We start from the raw sequence: 20,450 nt of genomic DNA on the forward strand, positions 1-20,450 counted from the left end.
GTTCCTCCAAACTTAATGGGGCCTCCAAAGATTCTTTATCCATCTGTGAGACCCGAGGCAGTTCCAATTTATCTAAATATTGCTTACAAATTGATTCATCAAAATCTGTTTCGGCTTTATACAGGTTTGTGTAGAAACCTTTAAATATATCATTAATTGCCACAGGGTTCGTGGTGACCTGATCATCCGATGATTTTATTGCGCTAATATATGCCTTAGACTCGCATTCTTTCAACCTAAGGGCCAATAAATGACTAGGTCTCTCTGATTCAAAATAATATTTTTGCCTGGTCCTGTGTAAAATAAATTCCGCCTTTGATTTTGAAAGCAAATCATATTCTTCTTTTAAAGAGGACAACTGTGCAGCCTGTAGCTCTGTAAAATGTTGTTTTTTTTAGATTTTGTAATGATTGGATTTTATTTTCTAATTGTGTAAACTGGCGGGTTTTCACTTTGGCAAGAGTAGAAGAGAAAGATATACAGAAACCCCGTATGGCACACTTAGTCACCTCCCACAGTTTTTGAGGATCCACATCAGAGGACATATTAATTTCAAGAAACTCCTTAATATGGTCTTTTAAAGAAGTAATGAAAGTCTGATTACTTAATAATGATACGTTAAAGCGCCATCTAGGGGACTTGGCTCTAACATCGGAAAGAGGAACACTGCACAACACAGCAGAATGATCAGATAATAGAATTGGTAATATAGAGATGGAGGAATCAGACGAAATTAAAGATGGGCTGAGAAATATGTAGTCTATCCTAGAAAAAGTCTTGTGTCTATTAGAAAAAAAAGTGAAATCCTTAGATTTAATATTCTGAATTCTCCAAAGATCGATTACATTAAGCTCATTGATAAATTTATTCAGTAATTTAGAGGATAGATTGGCTGTTGTATCAAATTGAGATTTATCTAAAGCAGGATTTATGACAGCATTAAAATCCCCACCCACCACTAGAGGGCAGTCAATCTGCTCAAGCAAAGTTTTGGAAATCTGTGACAGGAATGCACTGTCTGTCTCATTCGGACCATAAATAGAGACCAAAGCTAACCTATTATTATATATTTTGCATCGGATAAAAACAAATCTACCTTTCTCATCATTACCAAGGTGTTCAATTGTTAAATTTAACTTCCGGTTTACAAGGATAAGCACCCCTTTAGTTTTATTTTGAGCGCAGGAAAAAGCTGCCAGTTTGTAATACTTATTCTGGAAACGTGCCACGTCAGATTGCTTTAAATGTGTCTCTTGAATTAAGGCACAGGAAATAGATTTACGATGTAAATATTCTAACACACGAGTTCGTTAAACAGCAGAATTTAAGCCATTCACATTAAGTGATAAAATATTTAGAGTATGCATTGAATATATAGCGTGTAAACGTTGATGTATATTATAGATGCCAAACCTCCTGGATGAGAAATCCCTTTAGAAATACGGTAAAATAAACAAAAGTATAAATGTCTGTTATAAAAAGTAAAAACAACATAAAAACATGAACAACCGACAACCTTGAACAAGGAACAACTCAGACCGCACATTACCGAGAACATATGTCTGACTAAGCAACATAAAATAGTGATGGTTCGTGACCGATCCACTCCAACGCGGGACATGTCTCCCAAAAGCTCGTACTGCCAAAACACATTTTTAATTAAACCAACTCTCCATTAGCCCCCTCCAAAAGGGAAAAAAGAGGAGTCAGTCTTGTCAGCAACGAGATCGGTGTACCGGATATAGAGAAACAATATCTCAGTAGTAGAGAGGAGAGAATATCAGTGAGAATATCAGTTTTTGTTGGTTTATACAGCGTCCATGTCCATTCTGCCCTCATCCACTCCTAAGCAGCTTGGACCATGTTCATCCCGGCCATCAAGCTCCTCCCGCCGGGCTGGAGAGACAGCAGCCGCCGTTCCCCCGCGCAGAGCCGTGGCATACGTCTTCTGCTAGGACAGGGAGCTAAAGAAATCCTCCGCTTTCTGAGGGGTATCGAAGCTTTTCTGTTCCCCTTTGTGCCGTAGTTTAATTACGGCCGGATAGATGAGGAAGGGTTGGAGGCCAAGCGCTGTCATCTTCTTCAAAACCGGACCAAATGCCTTTCTCCTGATCACTGTAGCTGGACTGAAGTCGGGAAAAAATAGCAGTGTGACGTTGTTTTGTGAGCATTTCACCGGATAAGCCTGCCGAGCACCCTTCAGGATATCTGATCTGTCATGCCATCTCAGTACACGGAAGATGAGAGTGCGCGGCCGATCGGAGCCCCTCCCTCCGTCATATACGCGGTGTGCCCGGTCAATCTCAATGTCACGGCCCTTCAAGGAAGGAATCCACTTGGAGATATTAACTCTAAGGAAACCAGCCGCGTCGGATCCCTCAGCCCCCTCTGGCAGCCCCACCAATCGTACGTTGTTCCTCCTGCACCTGTCCTCCACATCCGTCATCTTCTCTGTAAGTCGCTCAAGCTGATTTTTTAAGCCCGTGACTGTCCTTCTATCCTCACGTGCAGCTGCTTGAACTGAGTCAACGCGGTCACGTGTCTGCTTCGCCGCGGTATCTATGGCCTCAAACTCCTCTCTTAGCTCTTTAACAGACTTGTTGGTCGCTTGTATGTCTTCACGCAGTTCGCGTAACGCTGGAATCAAAACAGAATCCATCGCCTCTCTTACTGCCGAATTTACAACCGAATTCAACGTGTTTTGCTGCTCTTTAAATGCTAGTTCGATGCGGCCAACAATAGCATCGTCGAGGTCTTCTCTGGGGATGGCGGAATCTCTGAATTTTTTCTTAATTGGCGATTGCTGAATCTCTCTTTTCCGATCCCCTTTGTCTGCCTTAGCACTCATGACGGGTCAAATGTAGAGTGGTTCAAATTTTACTGACAGGATCATACAAAATATGGCAAAGTGAGCAGAGCGAAAGACTAAACCTGCATCGCCGTCGAAGGGTCACGTGATCCCCCAAGGGCTGCTATTTTGATTATCTGACATTTATTTCTTTTTTTATTAAGTAAAAAACATGTTAATCCTCCTCCTGCCCATGTTCTCCTTCAATCAATTTAAAAATTAAAGGCTATAAAACAAGTATAAATGTATGAATGTAGCTTATGCTATACATTATATACAAAAGTATGTTTTTCATTACTGTTATAACTTGACAGAGTAGATTGACTCACAATATCATGCAGAATCTGCTATTGAACAGATTCAGTTCAGTAACTCTGAATTCAGTGAATCTGGATTAGTCTCTGGGGGAAATGACACTAATAATGATGTTTCTTGGTCTTGACGAGCAGTTATACTGTATTATCTACTATATTTGATCATATAAACATGACAGAATTGACTTTAAACATGTAAAAACAAATACTTCTGTTTCTTTCTGTCTAGTTCCCGTCCATTTCTTTTTGCCACAATAGAATTGATTTTTGACAATTTCTGTGGTCATTTTTAGACTTGATGGATGTGAAAGATGAAAGTGAAAAACTGAGATAATAGTTTTTTAATTGTTAAGTGACAAATTGCTGATATTGTGGTAAAAACTGTCATTGTGAAGCCTTCTAATGCTCTCGCTTCTCTTGAAGAATATGTACTAAATTTAAGGATCATTTACATTGAATAATAATTCAGTATTTTCATTCACAATTAATGTAATTCAACAGTAAAGATCCTCCATGTTTTGATTATATTCTGTCTGTCTGTTGTAATGTTTATGTGAGCAGATATTCATTGTTCTCCAATGTGTATTTGCATAATAATTAGCAATCTGTTTAGATTATACTCAATATCAGTTATAGAATTGAACACTTGTCTTTATTCAGATGATGCCGTTATTACAATATAAACCAAAAACCTCAATATTTCACAAGTAATTCAATGTTTACAGCTGGAGAGGAGAGAGAGAAAATGGCTTCAGAGATTTCCTTACAAAATAACATGTTGAAACACAGGAAGTGTAGCATATTATGTACAATTTAACCATATATAATATTAAATCATATGTCAATTTCATAGTATATTTGAAAAGCAAAAGCAAAGTATAAATGAAAAAGAAAAGAAAAATCGTGTTTATTAGAAATACATAGATTCATAATAAATTGGCTATTTAAATGTAGATGAAATATATTTTTTAAACAAATCACACAAATATATGTCTCACAAATATTTGATTATAGTTGATGATTTGTCATTGACTGATTTTTAAAGGCCTGAATATACAGTTTTTTTTTTTTGCACTTGTACACATTTTGACCTAACCCACAATCTAAAGTGAGAACTATTTATGGTTCATAAGTTGTTAACAAAGCATAATCTAACTCTTTATATATGAGCAAATTAAACAATAACACTTTAATTACAGTGACAATGAATGAAGATCTCATTATTTGTATATAGTTTATTAATGTATTAACTCCAGTTTATAAACTATTAATTAACTATAAACTAATAGTTTGTAAATTACTTAAGTGCTTTATTACTGTATTATTATAAAGTGTTCTGGTAAAATCTACTTGATTGTGGTTTAGTCCAAAATCTTTTTTTGGTTTTCCTTTACATATTCTAATCCATTAAAGTTGAGACAGGAGTGATGATCAGTGGGTTTGAGTTTTTACCTTCATCATTACGGCCTGGGCTGAAATATGGATAGAGTTTCTCAGTGAAAGTCTGACCAGTGAAAGAGTAGATATGAGATCTGGACTCCACGTCATAAAAAGAGACCAGACCCTCCTCATAATCCACAAACACACCAACCTTCTCAGGGTTCACTCTCAGAGATAAAGACACAGGTGGATGTTCACCAGCTTTATATTGATTTTCATTCCTCAGAACCACAGTCCAGAATCCATCCTCAGGAGTCAGCCAGATCGCCTTCTTCCTGTTAATGGATTCTCTGGCCACTCCTAAATCCCACCAAGTCTTTCCCTTCACCTGCACCTCATAGTAAAATCTCCCTGAACTGAATCCCTGTTGTGCCAGAACACACAAACCCTGATTAAATCTCTTTGGGTTTTCTTGGATGTTCCGCCTAATGTCTCCATGACTGACTTGTTTTCCATCATCAGACAGGATGAGATGTGGATCTGCTGTCTCAGGATCCAGAGTCACATCCACTGAGAGAGATCAGACATTATCAATCAACTTCAGAACAAACATTTTCAGATGTACAGTATATAATACAGATTAACAAAGTATTGTGAGTGTATTGAATAAAATGGTGTCAGTCACACTGTACCTGCAAACTTCTGCACAAACTTCAACCCTGTGGACACAGATGACAATATAATGATGAATTATTCATAGCAATAATTTCAGGTTCTGTTTCGTTCTTACTGACCGCCAGATGCAGTGTAAACATTATGGATTATCACAGCGCCAGGTCGATAGGTTGAGAGAATATACCAACAAAGTCACGTGGCTTGACGTACAGTATGCTGAGCCCTGGAGGGTATAGGCTACAGTAGCTCAGCACTCAACCTATTTCGCTTTCTCGCCTGGTTGAGATAGGTTGTATTGGTTGAGTGATTATTCGCGCTGTCAAGTGCAGCTTACAAATACATTTGTGACAAATACTTTCCTCGAATACATTTTTTGTTCCTCGGTTCAATCCGCCAGCCATTTTAGACACTTCTCTTTTTCGTGAGATAATTGTTTGTATTACCTGTCGGTTCACCCGAGGTTATTGTTTTATTTATTTTGTATTAATTTTTCATCCCGCTTACTTAACCTTACGGTGCTATCCGAGGGTGTTATTAGCCAGTAACGGTCATGACATCTGCCCGTCGTGTTTGGGTGTTCAACATCTGCGAGATGCTCTCACGGACCCGTGCATGCACTGCAGTCTTTTGCCTATGTCGGAACGACGGCTCCCTCTTGCCGAGTTAAGGCCATTGCACACTGAGTCCGAAATTTTTGTATGCGTTTTTTCGTGTTCGTCAGCCTTAAAATTCGTCACGCACAGAAACCTTGCACACTGAGTCCGATGCGTATTTATTAAACCTTTGCGGAAAAAAAACGCAAAAAATACTAAATGGATTTGTCAAGCAGTGAGGATGATTTTGTTGCCCTCTTTCTTCTTAAAAAGAGAAAAATAAAAAGAGGAAATATTGGGTCCATCCAATCCTGAGATTGCGCCGAGAGGAAGGAGAGTTTCACCTCCTTATCAAGGAGTTGCGAAATTATCCCGAGCGATTCAAAATTTACCTCAGAATGTCGGTGGAACAGTTTGATGCTTTGCTAGCATCAAAGATGGGCTAGATGGGCATGTGAACGCCATCAGCGTTTCTCACAGGTTCGCGTTTAAAGTCTGTGTAGAGGGAATGGTGTCGTCTTAGCGGCCCCTAATTTAATAACAAATGATCGTTGCGACGGAAGCAAATCAATCAAAACTAACTTTAGATGGAAAATAACTTAACTCTGCTATAAAGCCAAAACAATCTCTGTTACCTTAAATTATACGCTTATCTCTGTGAAGCTGCTTTGAAACAATCTACGTTGTTAAAAGCGCTATATAAATGAAGATGACTTGACTTGACTTGACTAGCGATACTGGAGCCACATATTAAAAAGAAGACCACCAATTTCCGTGAACCAATCGATCCTGAACAGAGACTGGCAGTATGTCTAGGTATGGACCCTTTTTACAGTCTATGGTATGGACACACACACACACACGGCCGGTGGAAGCGCTGGGCAGACAGAACAGCTGTATACAGGTTATGTTTTCCGAAATTTCGATCTGATTGAAAGGGGAGGTGGCTCTGAATTGTCAAAAAAATCTCTCAAAATACTGGCTTTGGATGCGAAAAACGCAGAAAATCGAACCCGATCCGAATTTTTTTATTACGGACGAAAGTTTCGTAGACAGTGTGCAAGCGTGATTGACATAACGTGAGGTCGAATTTTTTTTTTTACTTGCGAAAATTTCGGATGCGAATTTCGGACTCAGTGTGCAATGGCCTTTAGACCCTAATTCAACAGTGAAACTTGGGCAGTTAGATGTAGCCCCTTCGCGCACTCGGAAGCGCAGGGCGACGGCGGCAGCTGGTGCTCCCCTCCCATCTAAGAAGGCCAAATCGCGAGGTGATGAACATTCACATGTTGAGAAAGGTTCACTTTCTATGACGGTGTCGGTGCTTTCTCGCTTCAGCCTGTCACATCTGCTACACCTGTGAAGATGACACAAGAGGATGAGAATGTTCAGAATCAGGGAGCTGGGTAAGAGTCTCTTGATTCCCCTTGTTTTTCTCACCATTCAGAGTTTGATGTGCTTTCTGCAAGTGCTTCAGATTCCTTTTTTCACGATCATGGGGATACTATGGATGTTGCTGCACAACCATCGCCTCAGGCTGTTTTCACTGGTTACCCAGCAGCGGAGGGGTCTAGTGGGGGGTCAGTTCAGTCGTCTGGACAAGCCCAGTCCTCCTCCGATGAGACTTTGGCTGTGCTTCGAATGGCAGTTGCTCATCTAGGACTTGATGAGTCACCTGTCCAATCTGCCCAAACAAATGTGTTTTTCAGACAGACCACAGCTGCAACTTCTTTTGCCATGCCACCATGTAAGGATTTTGTGGCTGAATTCTCAAATGCTCTCACTGGTTCTGGTCCGCCTAAGTGGCTCTCAAAGATTGCTCGAACGCTAGCATCTATGGCTGAAGCAGATTCTATCGGGGTGGGTCGTGCTCCGGAAATAGAGCAGCCTGTGGCACCTTTGGTGGTGTCTCCTGATGAGGCTCTACGAGGGAATGTGCGATGTCCCAGTGCGCAATGTGGTCGTACGGATTCCTTGCTAAAAAAGGCATATGAGTCTGTTGCCTACATTACTCGAGCAGAAAACACAATCTGCCAGTTACTTCTTGCTGCCACCAGTATGCTGGAACCTGCAAATGCGGATCCCTCTATTTCACAGTTTCTGCAAACTGCTCTGTTGGCAACAGGCCATGTGACCCGCGAGCTGGGTAGTCTTACAGCCACGCTTCTGGCAGCCCGCCGCCAAGTGTGGCTTGCCCAAGCACGATTGCCGGAGGACTGTAAGAAAACCTTGAGAGATCTTCCATTTGTTCCTGGGCATCTTTTTGGTCCAAACTGTTGGAAAAGAGGGTAAAGCTGTCTGAAGCCACTCGTCAACTGACACAGGTGCAGCGCAACCCTACCTTTAGGATGTCTATGCCACATCGGAGCAACGTTTCCGCCGGCACGCTACACCTCAGTCACAGCCCCCTCAAAGACCTCGTGTTCCTGAAGATGCGAGAGTTTTTCGCCCCCCTCATCGACAGTTTCCAGGAGGACCCCGTCAGCGCCCCCAACGAACACTAAAAATCGCACACATAAAGCCTGAGGCAGTCAGGCCGGTGGTCGATCGTTTTTCAATAGGTCAACTGGAGTACTGGAGATCCAACACAGCAGATCCCTGGGTGATGGCGACTCTGAGCAGGGCATATACTCTACAGTTTCGACGCCGGCCTCCCAGATTTTCAAGAATTGTTCCTACGATTGTCAGAGACGCGGTTCACGCAGTGGCTCTCTCTCTGGAAATTTGTTCACTGTTAGAGAAGGGAGCCATAGAAAAAGTTCATCCCCTCGTTCAGGGAGATGGGTTCTATTCAACATATTTTCTTGTTCCGAAGAAGGACTGTGGTTTCTGCCCAATTCTTGATTTGAGGCTTCTGAATTTGTTCCTGAAGGTCCTTCCTTTTCGAATGCTGCGCACAGCCGATGTTCTTCGGTCTGTGACTGCAGACGATTGGTTTGTAAGTGTCGACCTGAAAGATGCATACTTTCATGTCCCAATTGCTGTACATCACAGAAAGTTTCTGCGTTTCAGTTTCCTGAATCAAGCTTACCAGTTCAAAGTGCTACCCTTCAGCCTTTCCCTTGCTCCTTGCGTCTTCACAAGGTGTGTGAGTGCAGCTTTGTCTCCTCTTTGGAAGAGAGGTATGCATATTCTTCCTTATTTGGACAACTGGCTTCTCTGTGCCCCAACAGAGCGGCAGGCTGAACAAGACTCCAGACTGCTTTTGAGACAGATTCTGCTTTTGCAGAAGCTGGGGTTTTCTGTGAACGAGAAAAATAGCCATCTGATTCCATCACAGACCACTACGTTCATAGGAATGACCCTGAATTCCTGTCTAATGTCTGCCTCCCTGTCTCATGAACGTGTGACGAACATTCTGCAACTTTTGGCTCGCTTTCACCCGGGGGTGTCTTTGCAGTACGAGGTGGTCCTACGACTGATAGGGATGTTAACAGCGGCTACAGTGGCGATCCCCCTGGGTTTACTCCACCTCAGACCACTCCAGTTATGGAACAACAGTTTGCGGCTAGATCCCACCAGGCATTGCCATCGACTGGTTATAATTTCTCACCATTGCATATGTGTGTTGCGGCGGTGGAGACAGTTAAAGTTTCTAAAGGCAGGAGTGCCTCTGGGTGTTGTTCCCTCTCATCGGGAGTTGGTCACAGCAGATGCTTCCCTCACAGGATGGGGGGCAACGTGGAATTGGAGGGGTATTTGCGGGCGCTGGTCCAGGCCACAGAACATATCAACCTGCTAGAACTAAGGGCAGTGTTCTTGGCTCTAAAGTACTTCATGCCGGTTCTGGCAGGCCGCCATGTTCTTGTTCGGTCCGACAATACCTCAACAGTGTTCCATCTGAACCACCAGGGCGGCACGAGATCCCGCAGGTCTCTACGGCTGACTTACGAGATCCTGACATGGTGTCAGCCACGTCTCGCTTCACTGAGGGCAGCTCATATTCCAGGAGCGTGCAACCAGACAGCGGATGCTCTTTCCAGGTCTTTCCAGTACATCCAGGGGAATGGAGGCTTCATCCAGATGTAGTACAGGAGATCTGGCTACGATTTGGAAGAGCAGAGGTGGATCTTTTTGCTTCAGAGATGACCACCCACTGCAGATTATGGTTCGCAAGGACAGAAGTGTCCAGCCCCCTGGGCCAGGATGCGCTGTCTCACGAATGGCCGAACTGCCTGCTATATGTGTTTCCACCTATCCCTCTGTTATAGGAGACGTTGCACAGGATCTCCCTGTGCAAGCACAGAGTGTTACTTGTGGCACCACGGTGGCCATCCAGACCATGGTTTCCTTTGTTGCTGAGACTTCTGACAGGAAATCCATGGAAGTTTCCCCCCAAGAAGGACCTCCTCTCCCAGCTGGAGGCCAGTGTCTGGCACCCGGACCCGGCTCGTCTGCAGCTTTGGGTCTGGCCATTGGGCTAAATCCTTCCCTGGAGCATTGTGACCCTGCTGTTATTCACACCATCTCTAATGCTAGGGCTTCTTCCACACGACAGATTTATGCTTCCCGTTGGAAGCTTTTTTTCTGCATGGTGTGAGGAACAGGGGCTCGATCCTGCAACATGTGACATTCCGAGTATCTTAAGCTTTCTTCAACATTTACTGGAGGAAGGAAAAGCGGCTTCCACGTTGAAAGTGTACGTAGCTGCAATTTCTGCATATGATGTTCCAGTTGGTGGCTCTTCTCTTGGCTCTCACAGTCTTGTCTGCAGTTTTCTGAAGGGCGCGCGCCGTCTGAACCCTGCTCGGGATCCTCATTTTCCTGTGTGGGATTTGTCACTCGTGCTTGCATTCCTGTGCTCACCCCAGTTTGAGCCCTTGCAAAGCATTGACATTAAATGGTTGTCCTTAAAGACTTATTTTTTTTTAGCTATTGCTACTGTGAAACGAGTCAGTGAGTTGCACGCGCTGTTAGCGAACTGTGCTTGCTCTGGTTACCGGATGACTCCGGGGTGGTTCTACGACCCAATCCTTCTTTTCTTCCGAAGGTCCTTCTTCCTCAGTTTGTAAATCAGCACATTGAACTGGCCTCTTTTCAGACTTCTTCAGGGTCTAATTCAAGTGCCCAACTTTTGTGTCCTGTTTGTGCCTTGAAGTGTTATGTGAACTCTACTGTTCAATTTAGACAGTCAGACCAGTTATTTGTCTGCTATGGTGGTGTGAAGAAGGGCGCTTCAGTGTCGAAGCAGAGATTGTCGAACTGGATAGTAGAGACCATTACGCTGGCTTACAAGACAGCAGGGAGACCACTGCCCCGGGGACTAACTTGCCATTCCACTAGGGACATCTCATCTTCATGGCCTGTTTTTAGAGGATTTTCCCTGGTAGATATCTGCACTGCTGCTACCTGGGCTTCTCCATGCATGTTTGTCCGGTTTTATAAGGTCAACGTTGCTGCTCATCATGCCATTAGTTTTGCGGTTCTTCTGGAGCAGCCTTAATTCATCAGGTGGGTGGCATTCCTCATGACTATGTTGGTATGTGTCATCCATAGTGTTTACACTGTCTCTGGCGGTCAGTAAGAATGAAACAGAATGCTAGTTACGCATGCAACTGAGGTTCTGTGAATTCTGGATGACCGCCAGAGTTCTCAGTCACTCGGAATGCGCGAGAAAGGCGTACCGAGGTAGAGTGCTGAGCTACTGTAGCCTATACCCTCTAGGGCTCAGCATACGTCACGCCACATGACTTTGTTGGTATATTCTCTCGACCTATCTAGCAGGCGCTGCGATAATCCATAGTGTTTACACTGCCTCTGGCGGTCATCCAGAATTCACAGAACCACAGTTACATGCGTAACTAGCGTTAACAGTGAGTTTCTCTCTACTGGCAGCATCAGTGGCATGAGAACATTTCACTAATAAAACCATGAGATACATTTTCCTAATTTTTTAAGGAAACTTTAAATTTTGAGGCTTGAATTGAGGAACCAATTAAGCTGATTAAATGAAGGAAAAAAGGCTACTATTTATTTTTTAGAGAATTAGTTCAATTATGCAGTTTTATTTAGAGACACCATTGTTAGTTCCCAGCATGCTTTACACATGGCTGGAAATGAAAAACACATTTCACAAAGAAAATATTAAATTCATTGTGTCATATATATTAAATAATTTAGGAGATTTTATATTATTTAGGTAGATTTCATTAAAGAAATTAACCCTTAAAAATATGATATTTTTGAGTAGTTTTTAAGGCTTGATTTCTTTAATGAAATCTAAATCTAAATGTAATATTGTTACCATAATTTTTTTTTTAAATAGCATGTAACAATTTTTACAGTGATTTGTATTAGTGTTTGTTCATGAATAGTCACATCATATCATTTACATGTCTCTAAATTAAGTTAAAGCAATACTGCAATAACTGGTTATAACAGTTAAAGTTTGGATATAACTGAAGTTTGAACATAGACTAGGTTTAGTAAGTGATTTTATCATACCAGTCAAATGCTAACATGGCAAGTTTAAGTTATGTTATGATTATATTTCTCAAACAGTGTGATCTTTTGCAGACTGAGACAAAATAATTATGGTGATCACCAACTTTTTATTCAACCCAAAATATTCCTTGAAAAACTTAATTTGTTAATTACTTAATTAAAAAAAAAATAACTCTCTACACTGTATTTGATATTCACATACCAGTTTGACTGAGTTTTTCATTCAGTGTCTCATCTAGAGTTTTCTTCAGTTGAGTCAGAGCTCTTTTCAGAGAGTTCACATTCACATCAGAGTCAATCCTGATCTCAGTCCAGTTCTTGGTGTGTGGACGAGTGTTCAGGGATGAGCTCATCTACAGCAGGAGAGAGGGAAGACTGTTAAATATGATAATTAGTTTTAAAGCAGTTAATACGATATGTTTTTGTCACAGTGTCTGGTTTGTTTCCCTGGGTGTCCACCTGAGGTCCTCTTCCCCACGGTGTCATTCACATTAGGAACTGCATTCCCCACAATCCTTATCTGCACTCATCACTGTTCATTGCACCCAGCTGTTCCCCATCATGATTGTTAGTTTCTGTGTGTATAAATACCCTGCCTGTTTAGTGTTTTGTTACAGAGTCCTTGTTAATCGTCACTACACTTCTGGTCTGCGTTTTTGCCTGTTTCTTGTTTTGTTTCTTGTGTTTATTGGACTGCTATCATGGATTTTGAACCTTGCCTGGATGACTACGAGATGGATTACACTTTAATAATTATTTTCCTGTGTGTCCCCGTGACAGTTTTAGACAGGAGCTTTCTAACACAGTTGAGGCAAAACTTCTGTATGGATATGGATTATATCACCATACTTCCTCTAGTTGATTGATTACATGAAGAATTGCTTATATATTCTGTATTAAAACATTTCTTAAATAGTTAAATATGCAAATGAAGCATTGTCTAATTGAATATGCACTGATTTGATTAAATATCAAGAACAGAATAAAGCAAAATATCTAAATATTGAATAAAGCCAGGTTCAACATTCTTGTTTGATTTTGTTGACATATTAGAGTTAAAGGTTTTTACTGATGCGATTTTGGATTTTTTTTTACTCCTTAAATCAGAAAATAGCAGACAGAAAAAAAATGCTTTTTCATCATGTTTTTAGGAATAAGATGTTGTATAAATCAGGTGAATGATATATGAACAAACCCCTCAGTAAAAACCTTTAGAATATAGACAGGAATAAAACTGTAAAGTTTGGTGTGTGTAAAGCTGCAGACGTGGAGATTTCTGATGGAGGGTTCTTTTAATTCCCTTTCGAGAACGGTCACTTCGTATTGCGTAGCTAATCCGCAGTGGGGGGAAACTCCTTTCCTCGAGAAATATTGAAGCTAATAATTTAAAACGCAGTGCAGCTCACAGCGAACACAGCAGAGCGTCTAGCTCACCCATTGGCTGTGCTGTGGCAACTGCACAACCTATGGCCTAGCGCCTCTGACGTGCGACCCAATCAAGTGACTTGCCGCCAGACACGTCAGAGCACGCCTAAATGGGCGTGGCATCAGTCTATAAAGGAAGCCCATTCTGGCCATATAGCAGATTATCACTCCTTCAGCGACTCTTCATATCTCTGACTCCTCTGAAGCCTTCGCCGTGGAAACAAGCCAAACAGCTAGAGCGAGCCTTGCATACAGCGGACAGCGCCTTCAACTCACCTCGAAGCCACTTTTCTGTTGCGCGCGCCCTCCGTGTCGTGCGTCTTCAGCATGATTCAGACGAACACAATGAGCGTCAGAACGAGTGAGCCCACGCCAGCCCCGCCTCCCGCGTGACTCACTTTCTCCAGAGATTTTCTCCGGTGTTATTCAACACCTTCAAAGAGAGCTTGCTAATCCCTCACAGTTCCCTCTTAGTTCCCTCTTAGCTCAGGTGACTGTAGATGCTTTAACTGCAGCAAGGGCCCATTACGAGCACACACCTCCTGCAAACTAACGCTGCTTTATCAGAGAGCCAATAAGCACAATAAGAGCACTTCTCTGTCAATCCAAACAAACAGAGCGGACTATAACTGCAGTCAATGGGCCAGCTGTAAAGCGCGCACCGCTGCAAACAAACACTGTTCTCACAGCAGCTCAAACAGGGTGAGAAATACTGTAAATGTTTCCCCTACAGCCCCCCGCTCACAGGTGGCTGGAAACGTTCTCAAATCAGTCACCAGGCCCGTTACAAAGCACGCGCCACTGATACCGCACACTATCACTGCAGTCAGCGCGCCCGCTAAGAAACGTGCGCCACCACAGATAGTCACTGCTTTGACAGCAGCTCTGATAGAGCGAGACATGAGTGTTCACAAATCAGTCTGAGCCCGTCATAAGACACGCTGCACTGAAGCACAAAAGAGTATGTTTCAAAACACAAAACACAGGTAATAGGTCCCCCTATGCTAGGCGGCCCATCCCCAGTTGTCATTCAAACCCTATAGCCACAAGGGCCGAGGCCTGGCAAGCCATCCCCGAAGTGTCAGTTTAGGTTATGAACATCATAAAGCGAGGTTATTCGCTCCAATTCGCTCACAGACCCCCGTGATTTCAGGCAGTCGTCTAGACTTCGGTGAGAAGCAACGTAGCTTACGTGCTTCGCGCCTAAATACAAAACCTACTAGCAAAAGGGGCGATAGAATTAGTCCCCCCCACGCTGAGTCAGTCAGGGCTTACAGCCGCTACTTCCTTGTACCAAAGAAGGACGGTGGCACCTGCCCCATTTTAGATCTGAGACATCTGAACAAAGCTCTTATAAGACGGCTGTTCAGATTGATAACTACCAAACAAATCCTTGCGCAGGTTCGCCAGGGGGATTGTTTTTTTGAGGTGGATCTGAAAGATGCTTACTTTCACATTCAGATAACGCCCAATCACAGGCCATTCTTGAGATTCGCCTTTGAGGGACCGGTTTATCAATACGGTTAATCAATATCCTACCGTTCGGTCTGTCCCTAGCACCTCGTACTTTCACGAAGTGCATGGACGCTGAGGCAACAGGGAGTGCGCGTGCTGAACTATCTTGACGATTGGCTCATTATGTCTCAGTCGAAGACCCAATTATTGACACACAGATCAAGCGACAAATCCTGACAGATTGCAATAGTGCGGCAGGCTACGCACTACTCGTTCCCTTACTCTCAGGCAGACTGTTCCCTTACTCTCACACAGACCGGAGCACTAAAGGGTCATGAAGCAGAGGCTATCTAGATGGATAGTAGACGCCATCTCTCTAGCATATGAGGCCGTGGGCAGGTTTGCCCCATAGGCGCTAGAGCCCATTCTACGAGAGACATGGCCTCTTCGTGGGCTTGGTCTAGTGGTGTACCAATTCAAGACATATGTGCGGCAGCTGGTCCAGACGATGTCTGGTCTTATCAGTCTATCTATTACTGTCCATAAGCACAATTGTCCTGGGACTTATGTCTGGAGCGAGCCTGGCTCTTATGCTCCAGCCCCTTATTCATGAAAGCAGACTCAGGTCTGGTTACTGTCACTATATTGGGGTTTATTGTGGCTTTTGTCTGTGAGCCTTGGGTGCTTCCCTAGGCTCCAGTTGTATGCAGCCAGTTGTTAATAGTGCGGCGTTTTACATTGCATCCCCACTGCGTATTAGCTACGCAATACGAAGTGACCGTTCTCGAAAGGGAACGTACTCGGTTACTAACGTAACCTCAGTTCCCTGAGAGTAAGGGAACGAGTACTATTGCAATCTGTCAGGATTTGTCGCTTCAGTCTATTTAAACCTGCTATATGGCTAGAATGGGCTTATTTTATAGGCTTATGCCATGTCACTAAGTCACTTGATAGGGTTGCGTGTCAGAGGCGCTAGGCCATAGGTTGTGCAGTTGCCACAGCACAGTCAATGGGCGAGCTAGACGCTCTGCTGTGTTCGCTGTGCAACTGCACTGCGTTTTAAATTATTAGCTTCAATATTTTTTTTTGAGGAAAGGAGTTTCCCCCCACTGCGTATTAGCTACGCAGTACTCGTTCCCTTACTCTCAGGAACCGAGGTTACGTTAGTAACCGAGTACGTTCACTGAAACTAAAACCACACACACTAAAAACCCTCTGGTTTCCCCCACAATCCCAAGACAGGAATATTTCTCATTTTCATTTAGTCTAACTGAAACTACAACTGAAATAAAAATTAATAAAACTATAAACATTTAAAACATAAAAAAATGTATACAAATGTCAAAAAACAACTAAATTATTAAAACTTTAACTAAAATGAAAATGGAAATACTAAAATATTACATAAAATATGAATAAAATAACTACTTAGGAGAAAAACGTAATGACAGACAGCTGAATGTAATCAGTTACCAATGAGACTAACTAGGATGCAATTAAGACTAAACTGAACTCAGGGGCTGTTTGCATGATGTTTTCAGCTAAAAACGTTTTAAAAAATTATGTTTTGCCCCGTTCATTTACAGTACACGACCATGGCGTTTTGGGTTCCTGAAAACGGGTTTCAAAGTACAAGTTTTTAAAAATGGTCTCCGTGTAAACAATAAAAACGCAAATCTCTGAAGACGATGATGTCATGCATCTAATGGTCTGGCAGCAGATGAATGGCGATTGTTTTGATAATGGTGTCGAAGAAAACTCAAAGGAAAAACTTCTCCATTTTCATCATATTGTTGTCGTGTAAACGTATCCTCAAGCACAAGAAACAAACACATGCCGGCATCCGTCTCCACACCCCATAGAGTGAATATGTGGGAAAGCTTCTTTCACTCTTGTCCTTCCTTCACAATTTATCCCTTCCCTTCACCCATTCTTCCCTTCACTCAGTTCAATCAGAATGATTACATGAAAAATATAATGTTCTGTCAATGCAAGTGAATTGACAGTCATGTTTGGTATCATTTTAAAGGTTTCAGTGCGATTGGTACAATGGTCTCAAGTCCAGAGAAATAGACCACAAGCTACAAGTTAGAGAGTTTAGAAATACTTTGCTTACTGTGGAGGGAGAGCCCTTTACCAGTGTATTTCATGCAAATTACCTTCTGTCCTCAATAAGGTCTAAACTACCCAAGTCTGGGATCTTTAGTGCCTCCATTTGGAGGATGTTTTGTCTTGTTCTGATTCTGTAGTCAGATCAACCAATAATGCTGAAGGTCTTCCATACACTCAGCATTATGCATCTTTCATATGTCATGTATGCATATTTTACTCTTTATTTCTGAGCATTTTGTATTGTTTTGTATTGATTATGTAATTGGCATTATAACTTTGCCTGACTTATCTGAGATTATTACTGTTGTAGTGTTGTACTGTTGTACCATACTAGATCTCAGGTTAGAGCATGCAGCACATCAGGTGAGGTTCTAGATGTCTGAATAACTGCTTGATTTTAGTTAAGTTGTTATATAGTTGCATTCACTATAGGGAGCTAGACAATACAATTTAAATAATAGCAAGCAACATTACTTTATAGAATTAGCCATAACCTCTGGATATTGTTTGAGCTTTAACCAAGTTGTTATATAGGCGACTGTAAGGGACCAAACGGAATTACTATTTAAATAATGGCATTGGGCGGCCTATTAAATGTTATTAGTCATAACCTTTGCTCTGACTAATGATCAGACTGGCGAGTTTGTGACCGTGAGATTCATGTTAACAGTGTGAGACTCTGAACAACAATGGAATCCAAGTGAACAAGTACAATCTAAAGTAAAGAGTTAAACAGAATAATAAAATATCTAGATAAATATAAATGACCAATAATCCATTGGCATTCCAACCTAAATTCAAGGTCAAGATAAAATTGAGTCAGATAAAAGTGTAATTGAAATGAAATCACTTTGTGCACTGAAAAGACAGAAGACACAGAAACCTTCAGCCACACCATTGGACACCGTCGTTGGGCCAACTGGGTGGACCTTAAAGAACAGAGTGTTTGTCCTGTAATATTGTACATATTGACTGAGACAGATGTTGACAGACCTGTATGAGATGGAGATGATCTTCAGTGTGTGAGAGCTGCTCCAGCTCAGTGTTTCTCCTCTTCAGCTCAGTGATTTCCTGATGCAGCTCTTTAATGAGATCTTTAGCCTGTTTCTCTGCTGCTTTCTGCTGTTCCTCCATCATCTTCAGCTGCTTAGACTGACATTTCTTAATGGAGCGGATCAGATCAGTGAAGATCTCAACACTTTCCTCTGTGTTTCTCTGATGAATGAGAACAGTTCTAATTGTTAATCTATTCCGTATCCACATATTATTTACAGGGAAAGTTCACCCCAAAATGAAAATTCTATCATCTTTAATTAACCTTATGTTACTTGAAATGTGTGATTTTCAGTGGAACACAAAATAAATGTTTGTGCTGCTCTTGAGGACGAGCTGTTGAAGAACTCCAATAGAACTCATACAACAGATTTGTGGAAAAAATCATATGTGTTTGGAGCAACATGAGGGTTACTAGATGATGGCAGAACTCACAATGTAATTCAAAGCTTTTATTAAATAGATTTAACTATTATGATGCATATAATTTTTTTTAATGTATTTTTTTGTTAGGATAGTTAGAAAGTGAAAGTGAAATGGGGATCGGAAACTACCATGAGTCAGGATATGAACTCGGGTTGATCAAAGCACAAACCTTTCTCAGCTCTACTGCGTGTTTAATCTCTTGAATCTTCTTCATTCTGTCCTGGATCATCTGATGAACATCTGTCTGTGTCTGAACCAGCTGATTCTACATACAGAGAAAAACACAGACACATTTATCCCTGGATAGAGCTTTCCATCTTCTTACAGTCTAATTTATTTGTTTAAAACCATTTAAAGATCAAATTAATTCAAAATAATAGTTTAAATCTTTTAGTCCATGTCTGACTGTTTTGAGAGTGACAAAATCAGCTTTTATCAGATATAATGAAAGGTTCTTAAACATGTCAAGACACAGGAAAGAAAATGTCTAGGTTTACTAATGTTACTAACCCCTATTCCCTGAAGAAAGGAACGGAGATGTTACGTTGGACTGAACTGATGTATTGTAATCTCGCATTAGAGCCCAATCACCTTTGAGTGGTAACAGAACAAGCCAATGTGAGATTTACATTGCAAGCCACTCCCTGCTTCTGGGTAAAACTCTGACATTAAGTTTTCTGCGGAGGAGCTGAGACGGGGTCCCGGCCATTTCAACGAAGGTACAGGCGTTGTGTACAGGTGACTAGGTAACATCAGTCAGTCACGTTCGATGTTCCCAGTCATGGTTGGAGGATTCCACTCAACAATCTGCTGGAGCCCCGAATGAGAAGTTGGATCCCCCACAGGACCGCGGGGATTCACCCGGCAGGAGAGACACACAAACAAAGGAACAACTCACTCACTGAACGATGATTGAAGAGCAAAGTGAAACAACATCTGCTCTGCTCCGAAGCAAAAGCTTAATGTGTGAGTTTGCACACTGCCTTATATAACTGGAAGCGGAAAGTGGCTTGCGATGCAAATCTCTTTCGCCAGTGTGCATTGGCTTGTTCTTGCTCTCAGGCGAGATCCCAATACATCAGTTCAGTCCGATGTAACATCGAACGTGACTGACTGATAGGGAACTGCATTTCATGGGGTGTTTAAAGTGTTTTGTTTGTAACTCTTTACCTTCTTCTCTCGACTCTCCTCCTCTATAGGAACAGTGTTGTGAGTCCTGTGTTCTCCTTCAGTGCAGGACAGACAAACACATGTCTGGTCATCTCTGCAGAACAGCTCCAGAGGTCTCTCGTGTTTCTGGCATATATATTCCTCCAGATTTTCCACAGCGTTGATCAGTGTGTGTTTCTTTAGATGTGGGACTCTGCGATGAGGCTCCAGATGAGTCTCACAGTAAGAGCTTGGACACGTCAGGCAGGTCTTCACTGCTTTCTGCCTTCTTCCATCACAGAAGTCACAGAACACCCCAGTTTCTCCTGGATTGAGCTTCTCCTTTAAGTGTTGCACAACTTCTCTGAGTGTTGTATTAATCTTGAGCTCAGGTCTTCTGCTGAATTTTTCCTTACAGAGTGGACAGAAGCAGGTCCGTGTGTTCGGCCAGCTCTTGCTCAGGCAGGTTCTGCAGAAGTTGTGTCCACATGGAGTAGTGACTGGATCAGTGAACACTTCCAGACAGATGGAGCACTGGAGCTCCTCATTTAGTGCTAGACCACTGGAGGATGCCAT

At 42.2% G+C, this 20,450-nt stretch overlaps 1 protein-coding gene across 1 annotated transcript; it reads right to left on the reverse strand.

Moving 5' to 3' along the window:
• Nucleotides 1–4,561: 4,561 nt before the first annotated feature.
• LOC308703250 (E3 ubiquitin-protein ligase TRIM39-like) lies at nt 4,562–20,450 on the reverse strand (the record flags this gene model as incomplete). Its single annotated transcript, XM_081386570.1, has 6 exons — nt 4,562–5,112; nt 5,235–5,261; nt 12,457–12,607; nt 18,240–18,461; nt 18,895–18,990; nt 19,896–20,450. The coding sequence occupies 6 exons, from the start codon at nt 20,448–20,450 to the stop codon at nt 4,562–4,564; spliced, it is 1,602 nt and encodes a 533-aa protein (XP_081242696.1).

The sequence above is a fragment of the Scardinius erythrophthalmus genome (assembly GCF_964197995.2).
Source record: "Scardinius erythrophthalmus genome assembly, chromosome: 15".
Classification (NCBI taxonomy): domain Eukaryota; kingdom Metazoa; phylum Chordata; class Actinopteri; order Cypriniformes; family Leuciscidae; genus Scardinius; species Scardinius erythrophthalmus.